This window comes from Magnolia sinica, chromosome 4 (assembly GCF_029962835.1).
Source record: "Magnolia sinica isolate HGM2019 chromosome 4, MsV1, whole genome shotgun sequence".
Lineage (NCBI taxonomy): Eukaryota > Viridiplantae > Streptophyta > Magnoliopsida > Magnoliales > Magnoliaceae > Magnolia > Magnolia sinica.
In genome coordinates, this window is record NC_080576.1 from 21366731 (window position 1) to 21388016 (window position 21286).

General features: G+C 40.8%; 1 protein-coding gene across 2 annotated transcripts; it reads left to right on the plus strand.

Annotated features, from left to right (window-relative positions):
- The first annotated feature begins 990 nt into the window (after positions 1-990).
- LOC131242730 (DNA repair RAD52-like protein 1, mitochondrial) lies at positions 991-15717 on the plus strand. Of its 2 annotated transcripts, none has more exons than XM_058241560.1 (4): positions 991-1410; positions 14446-14483; positions 14760-14854; positions 15389-15717. In XM_058241560.1, the coding sequence occupies exons 1-4, from the start codon at positions 1127-1129 to the stop codon at positions 15530-15532; spliced, it is 561 nt and encodes a 186-aa protein (XP_058097543.1). In that variant the 5' UTR covers positions 991-1126; the 3' UTR covers positions 15533-15717. The 2 variants fall into 2 exon arrangements, with proteins under 2 accessions (XP_058097543.1, XP_058097544.1); XM_058241561.1 differs by lacking the exon at positions 991-1410 and adding an exon at positions 3017-3473.
- The last annotated feature ends 5569 nt before the right edge of the window (positions 15718-21286 follow it).

The window sequence follows — 21286 nt, forward strand, 5'->3', positions numbered from 1 at the left end:
CGGTCAAACTAAAAATTGAGCAGGGTAAACCAGAAATTGAGCGGGGCAAACTAGAAATTGAGCGAGATAAACTGAAATTGAGCGGGGAAAACCAGAAATTGAGTGGGGCAAACTGAAAAATGAGCGGGGCAAACTAAAAATGAGCAGGGCAAACCGAAAAATGAGTGGGGCAAACTAAAAATTGAGGGGGGCAAACTAGAAATTGAGCTGGGCAAATTAGAAATTGAGCGGGGTAAATTGAAAATTGAGCGGGGTAAATTAGAAATTGAGCGGGGCAAACTGAAAATTGAGCGGGGCAAGCTGGAAATTAAGCAGAGCAAACTGGAAATTGAGAGGCGTAAATTGGAAATTGAGTGGGGCAAACTAGATATTGAGCGGGGTAGACTGAAAAATATAAAGGGGAAAATATTCTCCTTAATAAATTTTTTTTTTTTTGCGAGACTGCTATCGCGGTAGTATGTGAATTTTTTTCTTTTTAATGTGCTGCTTTTGTGGGTCCCATCATAAGGTCTGTGTTATATCTAAACTGTCCATCTATTTGGCGAGCTCATCTTAAGGCTTAAGACGAAAAATAAGACAGATCTAACTATCAAGTGGACCACACTATAAAAGGTAGTGGGCAATTGAGCGTTTACCATTGAAACCCTCTTAGGGGTTAGAAGTTTTGGATCATTATGAAATTTATTTTTCCTTTTCATTTATTTAGGTCTTTGTGACCATTAGAAGGGGAGGATTTCTCACAAACATCACAGTGGGCCCCACTTGAGTTCCCAGCGCAGGGACGTCCGTCGGCGCTCGTCTCTTCACGCCAGCCAATCCGCAAGGCAGGGGTATTTTCGTCTTCAAATGCTCTAGCCGTACATAAAAGTCTAAGTTCGTATATTAAGTTTGTATTGTTTCGTAAAAATCACGGGATAAAAGGTAGAGTCCACAGTCGTAAATTTCTCTTAAAAAAAAAAGGCTTCTGTGGCCCTGTCTTCCATTTCCCTCTCACTCTCTCCGACCCTTCTTTTCTCCACAGCGCAAAAACCCCTCTAAAACCTCTCTCCCTCCCTCCCCCCATCTCTCTCTCTCTCTCTCTCTCTCTCTCTCTCTCAGTACAAAAACCTTCCAAAACCTCTTTCTCATGGCGCCTCTGAAACCCTTCTTCAAAAGCTCCTCCTCTCTCTCTGCTCTAAGTTCAAGGGTCTGCTACTCCATTTCTCGTTCTTACGCGAGATCCTCGGTTTCGAAAGAGAAAGAGGTGGAGAAAGAGAATTTCTCAGAATCAGCATCAGAAGCCTCCGAAATCCCCACTTCTGGAATCAGTCGCCCTCTATCCGAAATTCTCAAAGAACTCAATAGGAAAGTTCCAGATGCCTTTATCAAAGTCCGTGTAGAAGATGGCTTTTCTATGAAATACGTCCCTTGGTAAGGGCTTTTTCCTTTTTCATTGGAAACCTAATCTCATTTTCCTAGCTCTCTTACTGCGTATTTGCTACAAAATCTATCATTCTCAAACACCCCAATGAAAGGGGTAGTATTTTATGGCCGTTTTCCATCATCTCCTAAACAGTGGTGACTTGTCTACTGAATGCGCTGTATACATGCATGTCAATCCAGATCGTTCATATCTTAGGCCACATTTTGGATGGGGTATAGCCCGAGAATCACGCTGATTGCATGATCAAACATTTGAAATTGGCTGTCGGATTTGAATTGCTGATCTCTCTCTCTCTCTCTCTCTCTCTCTCTCTCCTTTCTCTTTCCTTAACTACCTTTTGATAGCTGCGAATTGGGTATTTATGGTTATTCCAATGTAATTCCAATGTGGCCCTCGATTGGATGGTTTGGATCGGTGTACATGTGCGTCACCTATAGGAACGATGAGTCATTACCTTTTAAGAAACAGTAATGCTGCTGTTTGGTCCACGCTAGGAGGGATTGAACCACACACACGTGCAAATTGTTAGACTTTGTGTGGTTCATTAGGCCGTTATTGACATGTTTACATACGTATTCGTTTGAGTTATAATGAGATTTTCCAATGTTTGAATTTATATGTACGGGTGTGATCGTTCTATAATAATCTATGCATACGGACTGGCCTTCACAATAAGGTGTGACCAATAGTCATCGGTCAAAGGCTTGGTCCACTTCTCGCGCCATGTAGACCATTGTGTAGGTATGCACAACAGGAGTGATGCATGTCCATATGAGATTTACCTCCTTCCCGATTTATGAGATGATCGGGATGAGATCTCATACATATTGACATGATCTACTTTGGGTTTGCGTAGACGGCAAATGCTTGATCATTCACAATGTATGAATTGAGCCACACATGCTGCGAGGCCAGTTAATGAGTGACGGATTAATTTCCATCCACTAGTTGAGTGAGTATGCAAGTCCTGTAAGTGACTCATGGCCTTATTACTCTATGCTACATGGCAAGGTCGCAATGGTGTAGTGCTACTTTGGTGTGCATTCTTAAGGCCATTTGTGCATATTCGGTTAAGTTAGAAGCATGCTGGGAAAGCGGCCAGATCAAGATCGGGTCACTGAGATGGGATAGAGGAAGATCGTAGATGGTCACACGATGATAATGATGCACGTGAGACTTATCTAAGGCATTGGATATAATTGACAGTTGGATTTTATTGAAAACTATTAAAAAAATATATTTACATATTATTATATTAATATTTTCAATGGGTTTTAATTGATCAAATTGGTAAAAGTACAATTTGTTTGGCCTCAAAAGTAGACAAGTGTGTCCCTATCGTAGCGTTGGGTTTTGTGTGCATGCACATATGAAATCAAACGTGTTTGATTGAATGTGATCAAATTAATGGTTTTTGACAAGCGTTTGGAGATTGAGATGAGTTATTTTTTGGTCCACTTGTAGATTTGGTGTCATCCCTACATTGGATCCACCTGATTTGGAGGGTGTAGATTGGGTTTCTTATTAGGATTTAGAAGGGAGCGTGATAATTGGGTACACCTTACTATCATCATTATATAAGACATATTGGAGTTTGTCTCTAATTGGGATTTCTTCAAGATGGATGTTTATAAATATAGATGTAGGTCTTGGTTTGAGACATCTCTCTCTCTCTCTCACTCTTCTTTCAAGCCCTAACCTAGAGAAATCCATTCTCTCGAAGAAACCCTAGCTCATCAAATCTAGAGATCCTAGAGTGTATATAGTGTTCTCTTCCCTTGTGGTTGAGAATCAACATTTCTTGTGGACGTTCTTTCATTTTTGTGCATTTTCATACAATAAAGAGGACTACCGTGGTTTCATATTTGAGGTAATTTTGTTCTTAAAAAATTGTAAATTGGCATTTTTTATGATATGCTTCTGCTTATACAAATATGGAACTCTTGTGTGAGATCTCATCCAATCATCTGGTGCCATCGGTACTGCAATCCCATTCTTCGGCAAGATCCGCCTTCGGCGTTAATTGTGGATTTCTGACAATTCAAATCAGGTCAGGCTTGAAACTCCCTTCCATTAATGCACAACAACTAGCTATTATGTGGTTTCAATGCTCACCTTTGTTTATGCATCAATGGACGATATGTTTCCTCTACGCTGTCCAATTTGCGCCATTGATACCCATGGGGACGGGTTTTCACCAATGATGCCGACGGGCAACCGGACAACAATACGTTCTTCTTTTCTCTTTCTTCGTTTTCACAAGCAGTGGCAGTGGTGATGGCCCGTTGCAGTTGACGGTTGGATGCACATTGGATTCCAGATGTTGTGAAAAAAAGGACAATCAGCATCTGCAACCAGGGTTGCCGCTGGCAGGAAGAAGAAAACAAAGAGAGAAGCATGGCTGCATTTCTCTTCGTTTTGAAATTACTAGTATACCTCTGGTTTGGATCTAGAGGTATGAGCATACATGCCAACGTGAGAAGTGGGGTGATCCACTCATGCAGCGAACATGTCATTATGGGCCCCACTTGTGTGTCAGATATTGTTTATATCAGTGCACTTGTACAAGATCCAGATCGTTAATCTATGGAGCTGGTGAGATTGCATGAACGGTGGCAAATTAGTGCTTGATAACTTACGTGTAGAACATTAAGATATGCACATCTGATAGCCCTGTTTTCCTATCATGCATCCGATCATGTGAATTTGTTATTAATCATTCACATATATGGAGATTTAGTTCTAAGCCCATGGATGTGGCCTATCACGTGGGGTTCTAGCAGTTGGTGGGAACCAAACATCCAAGTATGTCATCCTTCCATGTTTGTTCTGAAATTTGCCTTTTGAATCAGTTCAATTAGAGAAAGGCTAATCATATCAGGGAAGAGCTTCATGGAAGTCCTATGGATGGGCCCGCTAAGTTGGGCTTGGCCCTAGATGTACAAGTGCAATGTTGGTTCTTGCCATGGCCTGTTTCGTATTAGAATGCAATCTTTCTCAAGTGTTGTTGTTTATTTATTATATTGCTTTCTCAATCATTGTTTATATTACATTGGTTTACATATTTACTTTTGCACCTAGATAAACAATGTTCCGATCAGATTACATGAATATTTGTTACCAAATAATATTATCCAAGTCATGGTGGTCGCTAGGTCTATTTCTCATCCTAGCTTGTGGTCTTTGATTTGAATATGGGTTTTATACCTGTCCAGATTACAAAATGTCCAAGATTAATAAAGACTAGTCCAAATTACAGATTTGTGACCAGCATGACCCGGTTATCCAGCTCTTGGCTGGTGGACTTTGAGGATATACATTTGGGGTAATGAATTAGGTGGGATTGTAGTTTCTAGGGATTGGTAAGTGTATCTAGTTGTCTGTTCCACTCAAGTGGCAATGACTAGAGATGCCAATCGGTTCTTAGAATCAAGGGCGTGGCGTACGCTGTGCATTAGAATATGATTTTTTGGGTGGCATTTGTCTCCAAACACTGCCTTCAACCCAAAGGAGTTCATAGTCTGGTGAGAACCAAATGGGATGGGGTGGATGATGTTAATATTGTCAGATCAAATTGGTCATATTGACACAAAGATATCAGACCATTTGGGCCCACATTATTGACACTCACCCAGTTTCATGTTGTGAGAACCACTCGCATGTTGCGCTCTCAACCCAAAGGAGGGACCGCAATGATGCACTGGGTTTCACATCCATGATTGACGTTTAGGACCATCATCTTGGATAATATGATTGACCGCCCCATCGATTGGATGGAGTTTTAAACATAGGATGTTTTCTAATGTGAGTTTTGAATTTGTCTTGTAAACAGACATGCATGCTATCTCTGGAAATAATTTAGGTCCTGGTTCCATTGAGATCTTAGTCTAATTCACTTTTAGAGCAGTCTTTAAGGTTACCAACATGAAAAAGAACTATTAGCGAATCAATTACAAAAAATTCTTGTTTGCTTAGAATCAAATTTAATTGATGCACCTGAAAATTCATTGTGGATTGATTTAGGCTTTACGACTCATGTTTTTAATTTCATGCATGAGTTTATTAGAAGTCGTTGGCCAATTGATAGAGAATGTTATGTTCTCATGGATGATGACGCTTAAGCAGAGGTTTAGGCTGTAGGGGTCTATAGGTTAAAGTTGAAGTCAAGACATTATTTGAACCCAGACCACTTTTTACATGCTGTCTCTACGATGCAATCTAGTTTCCAAGTCATGTCTTGATGCTAATGGATAACATTTTCTTTTGAAAATGGAAAATTTGTGTTGTCAGGTGGTTCAAATATTGTTGGTCTTGGCTCATTATTGAATAACCTATATCCATTAGACCTAGATAATTTGTACATCCAATCAAGATTTGTGTATGAGAGTGAGAACATGAATATTGGCATAAAAAGAAAATTGATTAAGGAGAATTACTCAATGTTATAGCATAAGCGACTTGGTCACATTTCTCGTGATTCGTGAGAGAATTGAAAGACTTGTTAAAAAAGGAATTGTAGCTGCATTGGATTTCACAGACTTTACAATTTGTGTAAATTGCATAAAGGGAAAACAGACAAGAATAAGGAAGTTAGGTGTCACTAGGAGTACCAGTCTCTTAGAGGTGATACATATAGATATTTGTGATTCGTTCCCTATACCTTGGAATTAACAAAAGTATTTTCTCACTTTTATAGATGATTATTCTCGTTATGGATACATATACTTAATATTTAATAAATCAGATGCCCTGGATATGTTTAAAGTTTTTAGGCTAAGGTAAAGAATCAACTTGACAAAAGGATTAAAGTCATTAGATCTGACTATGAGGAGAGCTAGGGACTAGGGCATCGTATATATAAAGTTGGATGTTAGTTGTCCGTAAGTCCTACCCATTGTCGGACTCCCGCCGACCCCTTCTCCCACACGATTCTCTCCCTTACGGGAGAGAGAACCTCGACCATCTTCAAATACATCTTTTGTATAGTACTTTGTGGCATATGGCACTATACACATGCTATATGATTGTTCGCCCCACTTGGAACTCATTTTGATGATCCAAGCTGTCTACGTTCATGGCTGGTTGTTGGATGCCATATATGGCTTGTAATTTTCAACATTCTCCCACTTGGGCCATTCATAACATTGACTTATGTATATGCAATACAACTTTACGAGCTTAAAACCTTACTAGATATTTATTATGAATCACGATTAATACTTTGAATAATTTAGTCCACTAGAACTATTGCTATGAATCATGTTCTCTCTATATATATACTCTCTCCAACTCTCCTCACAGTCAGATCTGATCATCATGGTGAGTACTATGACAAATATGACAAATCAGGAATGAGTCCAGGGCCATTCGCTAGATTCCTAAAAAGAACACGGTATCGTCGTTCAGTATATCATGTCTAGTACTCTAGAACAAAATGGTGTAGCTGAGAGACGAAATAGGACCTATAAAGGACATGGTCAGGTCCATGATAAGTAATTCAACCTTTTCGGAATCACTGTGGGTTGATGCATTAAAGACAACAATTTACACCCTTAATGGTGTTCTGACTAAGGTTGTCATTAAAACTCCATATAAAATGTGAACGGGAAGGAACCCGAGTATCATTTACCTCCACGTATGGGGTTATGTTGTTGAAGTAAGGATGTGCAACCCACAAGAAATAAAATTGGACTCAAGGACCATCAGTGGTTATTTTATTGGCTATCTTGAAAGGTCGAAGGGATTCACGCCTTGTTGTCTCTCTCATCCCCTAAGGATACTTAGGTGCTTTGTCTTTGAGGAGCAAATGGTGACTGATCCAGTATCAATTACAGGAGAGGATCAACTTGTTCCTTAGTTTGCAAATGACGATTTAATGGGAAATAGATCACAGGCTCCACAAGACACTCCCACAAAAAAAAAACCTAATGAGTTGGAGATCTTATAGGGAGAGGAATTCAATGATACTCGACGATTACGTTATGCATCTTTGGGAGTATGAGTTTGACATAAATGTGGAAGATGGTTCTAAATCTTACAAACAAGCCAAACACAGTGCTAATTGATTGATGTTATGGAAGATAAACTAAAGTCTTTGAAAGACAACAACATTTGGGATTTAGTCTCTCGACCCAAAGGGGCTGTACCGATTGGTTGTGAATGGGTTTATAAAGCCAAGCGCGACGCCAAAGTGAAGATTGAAAGATAAAAAACCCGGTTAGTTGCTTAGGGGTTCACCTAAAAGAAATGCATTGATTTTAAATAGACTTTCTCAGGAGTCTTTGAAAAAGACTAATTCAGGATTATTATGACATTGTGGTTCAATATGATCTTGAGATACAACCTACAACAGATGGACATAATGACTGTGCTTCTCAATGGGGAATTGAAGGAGAACGTGTATATGCTACAGTGGGAAGGTTTCGTATTTCATAGATTCAAACATCCTGTATGTAAGCTCAAGAAGTCCATCCATGGTTTAATGCAAGCATCACATCAGTGACACTTGAAATTTCATGAGGTGATTTTTTCATATGGTTTTAAGGAAAACGTTGCTGATTAGTGTATATACACATAAATGTCAGTGCGAGTAAGTTTGTGTTCTTAGTGTTGTATGTCAGTGATATTCTGCTAACAAGCAACGATAAACGGATGATGTGCGATATCAAGGCGTTTCTATCACAGAACTTAGAAATGAAGGAGCTTGGAGCCGCATCATTTGTCTCGAGTATAGAAATATATCGTGACAGATGTATCTTGGGATTATCCTAAAAAACTTACGCTAAAAGGATATACTTAACAGATATGGCATGTAGAGTTGTGCACCGTAAGAAGCTCTTGTCGTCAAGAGCGACAAGCTTAACCTCTCACAATGTTTCAAGAATGATCTTGAAAGGAAATGAATATAAGATATCCCATATACATCTGCAGTGAAAGCATTATGTATGTGCAGGTTTGCACTTGACCTGATATATCTTTTATGGTCGAAATGCTTGGGAGATACATGTCGAATTCAGGAATGGATCATTGGAAATTTCCAAAGAAAATGATGTGGTACTTGCAAAGGATGAAAGATTTCATGCTCACATACAAACAGATTGATTGGTTGGAGCCAATTGGATATACGACTCGAACTTTGTTGAATGCCTTGTCAGCAAGAAGTCTACCAAGATATGTGTTGATGCAAAAATCTGGCTAACCCTTCTTTGACCCTTGGGTACCTGCACAAAGAGCAAACAAGGAAGACTCTGGCTAATGCAGGGGACCCTCTGATGACAAAGTCAGGAATCTGGGTCTGGTAGAAGAGGTTCAAGGGTAGTGATCGTGTGCGTACCTTTCACCATTGAAGATACCTCCAATTTATAGTTGAAGAGAGGTAGTAACGTAGAGGGATCATCCCTATTTAGTAGGGACGTGTTGTAGATAGATTAGGATTCATAACGTATGGGGTCTCCCGAGATCCTCGGCGGAGATCTTGGGATTCGAACTTATCGCGGATTAGCTTCCGCGATCTTCAGAGAGAACTTCGGACGGATCGTTCCACTGGATAAGGATGGATCGTTCCCTCGGATAAGGTCGGACTGCTCCCTCAGATAAGGTCGGACTGCTCCCTCAGATAAGGTCGGACTGCAGATCCAGGTAAGGTTGGTCTCGTTGGTCGGGAACTGAGATGCGTCTGCCCAACATTTGAATAAGGTCAGGCAATGGGCTTAACGATGCGTCCAAGGTGTGTCGGCCGAGCTTTGGGAACGTAAGGAAGCTCGTCCTTGTTTGCCGACCAGACCTTTCGTTAGGAAGGTCTTTGTGATGTCCAATTTCTGTAGCTTTCAACTTCTTCATGGGTCCTAATAGCCTCTTTAGATTATCCCTTGGAGAGGTCATTTTGGGTTGTGCCGACCTTTAGGCCGACCTTACTCCATCAGGCGGTTGGATTTCTTGCCTTGTTTCGCACCTCGAGGCGTGCCAGGTCTCGACTTGCCCTGCTTTTATAAGTCAGTCCATTTTACCCATAATAGTAAGCCCCCCTACTTTCAAGTCTGTGAAACAGGCTTGGAAAGTAGGTCAGTCGCAGTTAGGTCGGGTCGTTTTGCCATTAATGCCAAATAAGGCGGCAGGCACAAGAATCAAGACGTATCAGTAATCACGATACGACACTGTCAAGGTGGCGTGTCGTGGCTCAAGGACACGTGATTTGTCAGATCTCCTTTTCGGTGCCAGACCAATGAGAAGGCGACGCGTGACCTGTCTTGGGTAGTGGAGGCACGCAGTGAGTGAGGATGCACCACGTGTCGAGACGGGGGAGCCGAGGAGGCGCCGTATGGCTTCGCATTAATGAGGGGCATTGAATGCCCGTACATGTGACCTCAGGGTGTCCCGTATCCGTTACGATACAGCTGTATTAGCCAATACGTAACAGTAACAGCCGACACCATTACTCAATATGGGGTCGAAACGGGCACCCCCCGATTCTGTGACCATAACGGTTACGGTCCTAAAGAAAATAGGAAAAAAGAAAAAAAAAAAAGGAAAAAAAACATACCTTATTTTTTTTCTTTCTTCTTCTTCTTCTTCTTTGTCTCGGACTGCTGCGGCTGCGGCTACGGCCATTCTTCTTCTTCTTCTTCTTCTTCTCTCTCTCCTTTCCCTCTTTCTTTTCGGTTTCCCTCTCTCTCTTCCTTTTCATTTTGGTATCGAAAACAGAGTGGACTGTGTGGCTGTTTTATAGCCACACACTTTAAATCTGTTTTTTAACGTGTTATGCGGTGCACGTTGAATAGTGCACTTGCACAGTTTTTTTTTTTTTTACACACGCACACACACCACCACACACTCATGCCGTAGTGGAATTTCACCACCTATGGGTACTTGAACCCTCAACCAGGTGTTGAAACTCCTAAGAGTCTACCACCGGATTAAGAGTTAGGACCCCACAGTTTTGTTACATGGGCCCGCCTCAATTTATGTGTAGTATATCCATGCCGTCCACTATAATGTTTATTTTCCATCGAACCTGTTGATAAGGTCACATAACTTTGACCTTGATGAAGGGATAACACAAATAGTAGCCTGATCAAAAAATAAAAAAAAATGTCTTAAGAAATTTTTAATGGTGGGAATTAAATCCTTATTTTGTGGTTCACCTAAGATTTGGATCAGACTCGTTTTTTGGACCAGGCCCTAAAATAAGTTGGCAAAAAGGATGGCCCACATAGATATACAACAAATGCATTGAGGTAGGCCCCACTTTTAAAGGAATACTCACTAGTGGTCCACCGAAGATTTAGATCTACCTGAATTTTTGGACCATGCCTTAAAATGAGTTGGCAAAACAGATTAATGGCATTGACATACAAATACATCGATGTGGCCCACCTGGCCCACTGACGATGTGGATATAACACATTTATCATGGTGGGGCCCAAAAAACTTTGACACTTGTGTGCTACACTTCACAATCCGAGTCCCGCCTAATTCGAGCTTTGGATCTGCCTCATTTTTGGGCTCATGCCCTAAAATTATTTGGCAAAATGGATGGACGGTGTGGATATAACACATTCATCACGGTGGGGCTCAAAAAACTTTGACACTTGTGTGCTATACTTCACAATACGAGTCCCGCCTAATTCGGGCCCTTAAAAAATTGTACACGAGACATGTATTAACTTAAAATTTACCAATTAAATTATGAACTGTAGTTGCTAACTGACAATGCCAAAATCAAATTGTTTGGATAGTTTTAATTGTTAATTTGTGGACACTTATCTTTTAAAATAGGGCCTTTTGATTTTTTTCATGATTCACTATCCAATAAATGTCCACCAATTCATAAGTGGGATAATGCCAATAAATTGCATGAATTTGAGGTTGATTTGGTGCATGGATTGGTCCTCCAAGTCAGCCCCAAATTGGCAACGCCATCTACCTGAATTTAATTTCATTTTTGTAAAGAACTATTGGGAGAAATGATATCAAATTGTTAAGTATATAAATTATATATTTAGAAAATTAAATATATGAATTTTGTAGTCAAATTCAGGTTATCTGGTTCATAAATTCATCAGACAGTCCGATACAACTTCTCACCAAAGAGTGGACCGTTACACTACCATAAACATGTTCTAATTTATAAATGAATGCATATTTGGAATGCTTAGAATATTCCGTATTTAATCCATATTTTTTCATATTTTTTTGGCAAAAAAAAAAAAGTTTGCACCATTATGGGCCATTACGCCCCTGTATTGCCGTTACATCCCCATATCCGTATCGGTATCGGAGGGGACCGTTACGCCAACCGATACCGATACCGATACCTAATCTCGTTACAAGCTCCTTTCCCCTTTTTCTTTCTTCGACTCGCTCCGTTCTCAGTTGTAGGCGATTTTCGGCGATTGTGCTGCATCAGGCTCTCGGTGACCTCCCATCTCCGGTGAGCTTCCTTCTCAATCTCCCCTCCCTTCACTTCATATTCTTTTCTGTACAACAATTTTCCGACATTACTAGGCTAACTGCCATGCCGGAAACTTTGAGTTTTATGGAGGGGATCTTAGGCTTTGATGGCGGGGCGGATGATCTCCGCCCCATGTCGAATCCGCCATCTCCCCTGGCAATGATGAGCGACGTTGAGTTCCGGACGTCGTAGGCGTCGCGGGTACCAGAGAGATCCCTGGCGGACAGATAGAGTCTAAACGAGTCGGACAAGACAAGTATGCCGAGTCAAGTCATGTTGTGCCCAGCTCTATTCCAATGTTTGTAGGGCACATTTGCATGAAGCTGATAGTTGGTGGCCCTACTAACTAATGGCTTACTTCCCAATGCATTCGAGAAGGTAGCGAATGATATGGGATTGATTAGCATAAAAAATGTATTTAATTATTAGGAGATGCAAATACTCCAATTATGTGCATGGTGTGTTGTAAAGGCCGTTATAGGGTCGTAAAGGCCATTACGTAAAGGTAACGGTGGCAACCGTTACACGTTACGAGGTTGTAACGGCCGTAACAGCCATTATGGAAAAAAATGACTCGTAATTGCCGTTAATGGCACGTTACGTCCCCTATAAAGGCCATAACAGCCCCGTAATTGTCAGTTATGGGGCAGATACAAGTTTTCCATACTTTTTAATCAATATTACGGGGCAAATACAAGTTTCTCAGGATTTTTTTCAATAAAAAAGAGACCGTAATGGCCGTTATGGGGGCTGTAACAGCCGTTACGACCCGAATCGTAAAGGTAACGGTCACCGTTACCGTTACAGAACACCTTGGTTATGTGCACATTTTGATTTTATTCAGTACAATAGATAGTTCAGTTTTATGGCATTATGGTTTTTGTTTCTTAAGGTAAAGTTTTTCATGCGAATGATTATCCATGAAAATTCGCATGGATGGCCACACTAGATATAAAATTTTCATACCATGCTCTCTAGTTACTAGAATCGATGTTGTTGGGAGCACTGTTGTCTATGAGCATGCCTAGTCCCATTGAGATAAATGCAATGACAACTATCATGGTCTTATAGCAGTAGCCTTGGTGGATCGGATTATTCAGGGTATTATTCATGATCTATAATAAGTATCTGGTAAGGTTTCGAGCTTGTAAAGTTATACTAGATATACCTAATATATTGCATATGCATTTGCCAATGACATGAATAGCTCAAGTGGGAGAATATTGTAAATTATGGGCCACATATGGTATCCGGCAATCGTGTGTGGATATGAATAGTTTTGATCATCAGAATGAGTTCTAGGTGGGCCCACAATTGTGTGGCGCATATACAATGCCATACCCATAAGGTACCATATTAGAGATGTATTTGAAGATAGCTATGGTTCTCTCTCTTGTAAGGGAGTGAGTTGTGTGAGCGAAGGGTTCAGGGGGAGTCCAGTGATGGGTAGGACTCACTGTTGATCGACATCCAACTCTCTATATACGATGCCCAGTTCTTGAACTCTCCTCACGGTTGTTTTCATGGAATTTCATTGGTAGACGTGAGAGAGAGAGAGGGAAGATCCAGTCATGCAATCCTCTTTTCCAGCAAAGCTCAACCTCCGGTGTTAATGGTAGATTTCCAATGGTTTGAATAAGGTAAGGCACAAACCGCCCTTCCATTGATGCACAACAGCCAGCTATCATAGTTGGCACTCATATTTCAGTTATCTTAATCCCTATCCATTCATTTGGCAGGCCCCACCATGTATTGGTGATTTACCAAAATTCTCTTCTCAACAATTCTGGCATTGGTTGGTCCTTTTTCTTTTTCCTGTTTCATATACATGTTTGGCTATTTTTTAACCACCTACGTCGCTCATGTTCTTCATCTCCTCATAACAATCCTTTGCACTGCAACAGGAAAGTTACTACTCTTTTGACTGCATGTTGATAGGATATAGTCTGTAAACATCATTGTCTGCCTTCTGAATGCTGTAAGCTTCTCATACTATTTTGAATTTTTCCCTCGCAAAGGGGCATCAAAGATGCATTTTTTCACAACGCAACAACTACAGTTAAGGGGGAGGTATAAACTTATGAAAAACTTACAAGTCACAGGTTCATTTATCATATTGCAATATGGATGTGAGGTGTTATTTTGGCTATGATGAATGCTACGCTTCTAACAGGAAGGTGCGCCTTGGTTTTGCTTTCGAGACACCATTTCTCTTTTTTATGATTTATTTTGTAACTTCTTTTCAATTTTATATTGTACTGTTACGCATGCACCCAAGCCACTACCCCTATGCATGCCCTTTGTTATTAAGCATCTGCATTTGGATTCACTTCATGCCTTGCAGCCTTTTGTGATGGATTTCATTTAAGATGGAGCTTCACAGAACCTCAATACAAATCAGAGATGCCAGTTGAGAGGAATTTTGTTACTTTTACCAATTCGGCTCTGCTTTATGGCTCTTGGGAAGGGGAGCTTTCTGACAGTTTTGGGTTTTCATCCTTTTCTTCTAAACAATGCTACATACTGTTCTATATTTACAATTTCTCACCATCATCTGTTCTGTACTCTGCAGGCATATCGTTAATCGGATCATGAACTTGCATGCCCCTGGTCTGTTAGATGACTCCCTCTTTCATATTTGAGTAGTCTGATAATTAACTTGATCATTATCATCTAAGCCTTATCCCGACTAATTAGGATTGGCTACATGAATCCTGTTCTGCCATTCATACTTTCAGTTAGACCACAGGTCATCAAATCTTTTCTTACTACCTCCATCCACGTCCTTTTGGGCTTCCCCTTGCAGCTTTTATATTTCTCTGTTTAATTAGCCGTTGACAATGATATCTTGGAATTTTAAAACATTCCTGCTTCTCTTTGATATAGAATGGTCTGGCGAGATTCGAAGCATCACTTATTCTGCTGATGGCAAGTCCGTATCTGTTGTTTACCGTGTGACGCTCTATGGGACTGATGCAGAGGTAGCATTCTCACTTTAACTTGCTCCAGAAATTGAAATTTGACATGTTTAGCAAAATGAAAAACAGCATACACATTCACATATGCTAGGAGGGATGATAATTATGTGAAACTTACTTGTGGGCTGTTGTAACAAGCACACACCATTCTTTTGGAAAGTTGCCTTGACAGATTTTTAACAAGAAGGAAATGCATTGATTTATCATTCTTCCTTTATTTCATTTTTGTACCCTTTTTTTCTCAAGAGAATTAAAGTAAATTTACAAATCGAGTTGGTGGACTTTTTCTGACTTAAGTGGGTAAACTTAATTGGTTTGGCTTTGGCCATAGTTGCTGTGTTCTGTGCCTTTTTGCTGTTAATAAAATCAGTCTACTGATAAAAAATCATAGAAAAGAAAAAGAAATTGACTTAACCCAGTCAGTCCACCAGACTAAGAACTGCATAATACGCATAGGAGCAAATGTAACTTGTTTCCCTTTTCACTTATTAAACAAAAACAAGAATATTTCTGACTCATGTGGCTTGGAGTGCTTAGATTTACAGGGAATCAAGTGGGACTGCTTCTGTTGACGACACGGGTTATGCCGATCCAGTACAAAAGGCTGAAGCTATGGCATTCCGTCGAGCTTGCGCACGTCTTGGGCTTGGGCTTCATCTTTATCATGAAGACATGATGTAGAAACAAACGGTTTCCATGGTATGCAATTTTGGCTTTCTTGTTTAATCTTATCTTATCACAAATGCCATCCATGGAATTGAACATCAGTATCCCATTTTTTGCATGTGAACTTGGCATGGCATCAATCTTTGTATTTACACCCATACATATTATTTAAGGAGGACAAACTTAATTTTGGTGTTGAATATGGTTGAATTTCTTGATTAATCAAGATACTACTTTTCGACAATATCTATGAATTGCCTTATTTGAACCAAGAATAGTAAAGATGCCTTGAGACTTCAGCTTGGCTAATGTATACAAGACCCTGATGCTTTATGTATGCTTGTTGCATACATATATGTAACCTAGGGGTTTGACACATGAAATGCATGTGGAGAGAAGAAGGGAGAGGGAGAGATGGGAGAGAGATCATTTGGAAGGAAGGGTGCGGGCAGGCTACACAGGGAGAGAGAGAGAGACATGGTGCAGGCTAGAAGTCTGCACGAGGATTTTTGTGGGTAAAATCGAAGCCGTCGTTGGCTTTTTACGAGTAAGGTCTGAGCTGTATGTTGGTAAGCAGCCAACCTTCATATTCCTGAAATACCTCTAGTTTTATTTAAAATGACTTCGCATCTCCTTGAAAATCCAAAGTCCGACATTTCAGGAAAACTAATTGTGGGGGTGGAATTGTTCCCTGCTGCATGCATTATGTATGCTATAGATAATTCCATTTGGACAAGCTCAGGTAAACTCGACAATTGAAAACAACTTGATGGGGACTGAGCCTGATTCACTCGTTAAATCCGTTCAGTACTTTGTCGACTTTTTAGACCACTTAGTTAGCCCGTATTAACTCCACTTGTCTTGATTGTGTCGAGGTTTGGTGGGAGTAGCTCAAGTTCTTGATTCGGTGCTAATGCAGGGGCATTTTCACACTGGGCTCGAGTGGGGTCGCTTGTGGGATGCAAGGGCACACTCAGGGTGGGTGCGGCCCCCGGAGGAGGTCTTGTGTTCGAGACTCCTGACCAGGGGTGATTAATGCGCATTTAACACCGGGCTCGAGTGGGGTAGCCCATGGGATGTGGGACACACTCGGGGTGGGTGGCCTATGTGATTTGGGGCCCACGAAGGGGGTTCAGCTGAGGTCCTAAAAACCCATGAGATGTGGGGCTTGGGCTATGAGATAAAGGGATTAATTCGCCATACTCTAACAGTTCGAGCTTTTAGAGCAAGTGGTTAATTGTCTTGCATCAGGTGCTCAAAGCATGCTTTTTATAGATTCAACACCAAAAGTGAAGTTTTTCTCACTCGCCAAAATGATAGGTAAGCTGGAAACGAACCCAAGACCTCATTGTTGAAGAGCATGCTGTCTGCAATAGAGCTACGGGCTTGAACCCTAGAAAGAAATTGTTTTTTTCCTTGATTCAACATCAGTCCTGATGGAATCCAAGGATCCAGAACTCTGTGTTGGATATCTTTTGTTGATGTTTCCATGTCATGTTAGGTTTAAAGGTTGTATGTGAGCCTTGATTCAATTCCATGCTTCCCCGTTCACATCACTGTTGGCCTGATCACTACTACTCGAAACAATGAAAAGCAATGTCAGTCTGCTCATTTGGTGGGCCAACAGCATGCTGAATCTGGACCATTCAATTCCTTTCAACTGGCCCTTTTCTAACACGTGTGGTCCACAAGATGGAGCTCATTGGCCTGATTTTATACATGTAGTAGAAGTCACTTAGCAGGGTTCGTTAATCGCACTTCTCAGCTTGCTCAGGACTGGAAAGCTTTTAGTAAACACGTCTGCAAGTGCATATCATTTGTTTGGAACGCGTGTTAAAATTTGAAGCTTTGGATGCCTTGTTTCTTTGAAAAGCAATTTGGAAATCCAATATATGCTCTGGGTATTATTGTACTTCTTGTCAGATCCATCATCCTCTCTATGCAGAAAGCATCCAATGCTCAATGCAAACAATTAAGTTAGGGTTTCCCATGGCTGCTTGCGCGTTTAAGGGTGCATGCACAGTTCTGCAGAAATTCATCTGTTGGGCCCTATGGTAGGTGTGGTTTCCTAAAAAAACCACAGTGCTTGTATGATCATATACACTCATTGGACAGGTCAGGATTTCCTATCGACGATGAGGATTCAGCAGCTAGGATCATTGACCGGTGTTTCTTTCTTCGACTTATGGCCCAACAGATTAATGACATGGTATGGATTAAACACAAATTGAACTGTTCAATTTGTGGGACTCACTGTATCTCGTCTCTCTGCAACCAAATTCCGCGATGGGCTTTAAGTAAATCTGCAAGTAGTCTTAGAAATATTGCAGGAAAAAAAGCTCCTTGTCAAAAGTTACTTACATTTAGTGATTACTGGTGTTGCATCTGTCTCTATCCAAAATTCCTAGAATTTTATTTTTAACTGAGGTGGGTCATAACTCTAAAATTAGATTGATTAGCTGGTCCTAACCACTGATCAATGGACATCTATTTTTCGAACTTAAGACTGTTAATTATTGTGCATTTTGACCTTCCATTAGATGTCCACCAAAGTTGGGACATTAGCTTGGCATGCTGTTGGTACATGAGCCATCTAGAGTGTGGCCCATGATATTGATTTTGATTTTTTTATTTTTTTGAAAGATGAAGCAATTTGGATGTTTTATTCTTGAGTTACTGTTATGCCGTGTTTTCAATTGCTGAGTGCATGAGTATGAACCATCACAACTTCTGGAGTTTTTCTCCTAAAAGAATAGAATGTGTTAGTATATTAAATAGGTTATATTGTAAATTAGATTACATTAGATTTTAGATGGCCACAGGCTGCAAATCTACCTGCTAAACTCTGCTAAATACAAGATTGCCTCTGTCATTGGCTTGATTTTGTTGCAATTGTAAGTGTAGTTTGTAACCATGCCTGCTCCCCACTCATGCCACCTGTCAACACTGTGATCCATCCATGTTTGGGTCCAAATACTGTCCTGATTATCGAAAGGGTCGCAGGTCGGGACCAGAACCTCTCAAAGTCTATCCAACCCTATCTGCCCAGGACCTCACTTTTTAACTGGATAGAATTTTGACCACCCAAAAATAGATTTGACCCAGAAATTTGGCATACAGCAATAGTCTTCTTGAAGTTTTGAGTATCATTTAGTGTAGGCAGTGAAAATTACTGCTGAAAATTCATCCATAAAAAATGACAATTCGAAATCCATCTGTGTGTGTGTGTGTGTGTGTGTGTGTGTGTGTGTGTGTGTGTGTCACGAGAACTCGTGAGAACTTTTTAATGACTCATCACGCGTGATGTGGGCCCAAAATCTGAACCGTTCATGTGATGCAGCACCCTATGCAACCCCTGGGGCTTGACTTTTACCCTTATCCAAAACTTTGGTGGGCCATGGCAAAAGAGAGAGAAATCAAGGGAGAAAACAGTTCCTTTCTTCATGGCCCACCAAAGTTTTGGATCAGAGTGAAAGTTGGGCCCCGTGGGTTTCGTGGGGTGCTGCATCACATGGACGGTTCAGATTTTTGGGCCCACATCATGCGTGATGAGTAGTGAAAAAGTTCTCACGAGTTCCCGTGAGAACTGGTGCGCAGGTGAGCATTCCTCTCTCTCTCTCTCTCTCTCTCTCTCTCTATATATATATATATATAATAGAAATCTTTAATTAAAATAATTACAAATCTATATGTATGAATCATGATGTATAGTTGAATGGCGTTCTTTGTTTATATAAAGTCTTTCCTCGTCCAGGTAATCCTCGTATCTTTGAGCAATCCAGTAAGACTCAATTCTATCAATGGTTGGCAATCGCATATATGGTTATAATAGAAATCTTTAATTAAAATAATTAAAATTCCTATATGTATGAATCATGTTGCATAGTTGAATGGCCTTCATTGTTTCTATAAAATCTTTCCTCCTCCAGGTAATCCGGTAAGACTCAATTCTATCAATGGTTGTCAATCACCAATCTCTATTTTTAAAATTATCCTCAGAAGAATTGTTTTTCTTAGTGTTTTATTGAAAAAAGCATGTTTAATTCCAAGATCGAACCCGACCCGATCCGATCCCACCCCATGCTGGTGGGAAGTGGGGACATCATATTCAGTAGAATGACCAAATTATCCTTTTCTGCAGACTTGGATTCCTATAAAAATGAGGTAGTGGGGGGTCATTTGAGGAGGGCCATCTGTCTTTTCGGCCAAAGACTCCCAATACATTTTGTAGTGATGCCCGATGCGTAATAACAGGTTGGAAGGGGCCCACAAACAGTTGGCAGCTCAGAATCCCATGTTAGTAGCTACAGTTGGTTGATTTTGCTTTCTCTGGTCAAAAGCCAGTTGGTTTCTGCTCCCACAGAAGAAAAAGGGTCTGGAATCGTGTACAACACATGTTTTATGCGACCTTTCGGGCCCACCATATACAATCTGTGAAATCTACTCCGTTCATCATGTTTTAATCCATACGTTCACGGTAAATAATCAGCTTGATGAAAGAAAAAATATAAAATCAGATGGCCATGTCAATGTGAATGATGTAGAATTGTGCCTAAAACCTCTTTGAGTTCACACGTGGCTCACAGGGTTTTGATGAAAGATGCACATCATGGTGGCCCACGCACAACCTATGATTAGTGCCTCGTCTCTGGAAACGGATTGGCTACTCACCCTGTCACTAGCCAATGGCTAGTGGTCGGTGCTCTGTGGGCCCACCATGATGTATGTGTTTCATCCATGCCGTCCACTCATTCTTCCATATCATTTTATGGTATGAGCCCAAAAATGAGGTTGATCCAAATCTCAAGTGGACTGCACAGTGTTGATTGAATGCTCACCATTAAAAACGTCTTGGGGGCCACGAAAGTTTTGGATCAAACTGATATATTTTATTTAATTTTTCCCTTCATCCATGTCTGTATGACCTAATCAACAGGTTAGATGTCAAATAATCGTTACAGTGGGACCTAGGAGGTTTTTAATGGTGGACATTCAATCACTACTGTTTTCCCATGGTGTGGTGCACTTGAGATTTAGATATACCTCAATTTTGGGATCAAGCCATAAAATTATCTTTCAAAATGGATGGACGGCGTGGGTAAAACACATACATCATGGTGGGGCCCACAGAGCACCGACCACTACCCACCTGGCTGCTTGCAGCGTCACTAGCCAATACGTTTCCCTCATCTCTACTGTTGTGGTGCGGCCCACCTGAGTTTTGGATCTAGCTGATATTTGGCCCCTGGCCCTTGCATCGAGCTTACATGATCGACTGAATCGATACGGCAGGCCCAAAGAGCTTTGGTGTTTTAAGCACGTAAAACGTGTTTTAAAAGGGGATTACGGTTCGTGCGACGTTTGTAGAATAAGCTTATTCTACAACGTTGTGTGGAGCCTGCTGGGGTGTGTGAATGACATCAAATCCGTTCATCATGTGTGCCCTCTCATGTTTGCCTTGGATACGTAAAATCAGGCCAATCCAAAACTCAAAGTTGGCCACCGCATGTAAAATCACGCATAAACTTTTAAAATCATGTAGTGTGGCCCAGCTGAGCTTTTAAATGGCCTAAATTTTGGTATGTTCAGTCATCCCAGTGGGCCCATCTTCTGAATGGATTAGATGGTATAGACCAAAGACAGCAGGCCTACACTTGAACTAGAAGGTTTTAATGGTGGGCATTCCCACCCTAGCTGTTCACGTCGTGTGGCCCACCTGTTATTTGGACCGTGTTGACTTATGGTATACGAGGTGAACTTGAAAGGCCG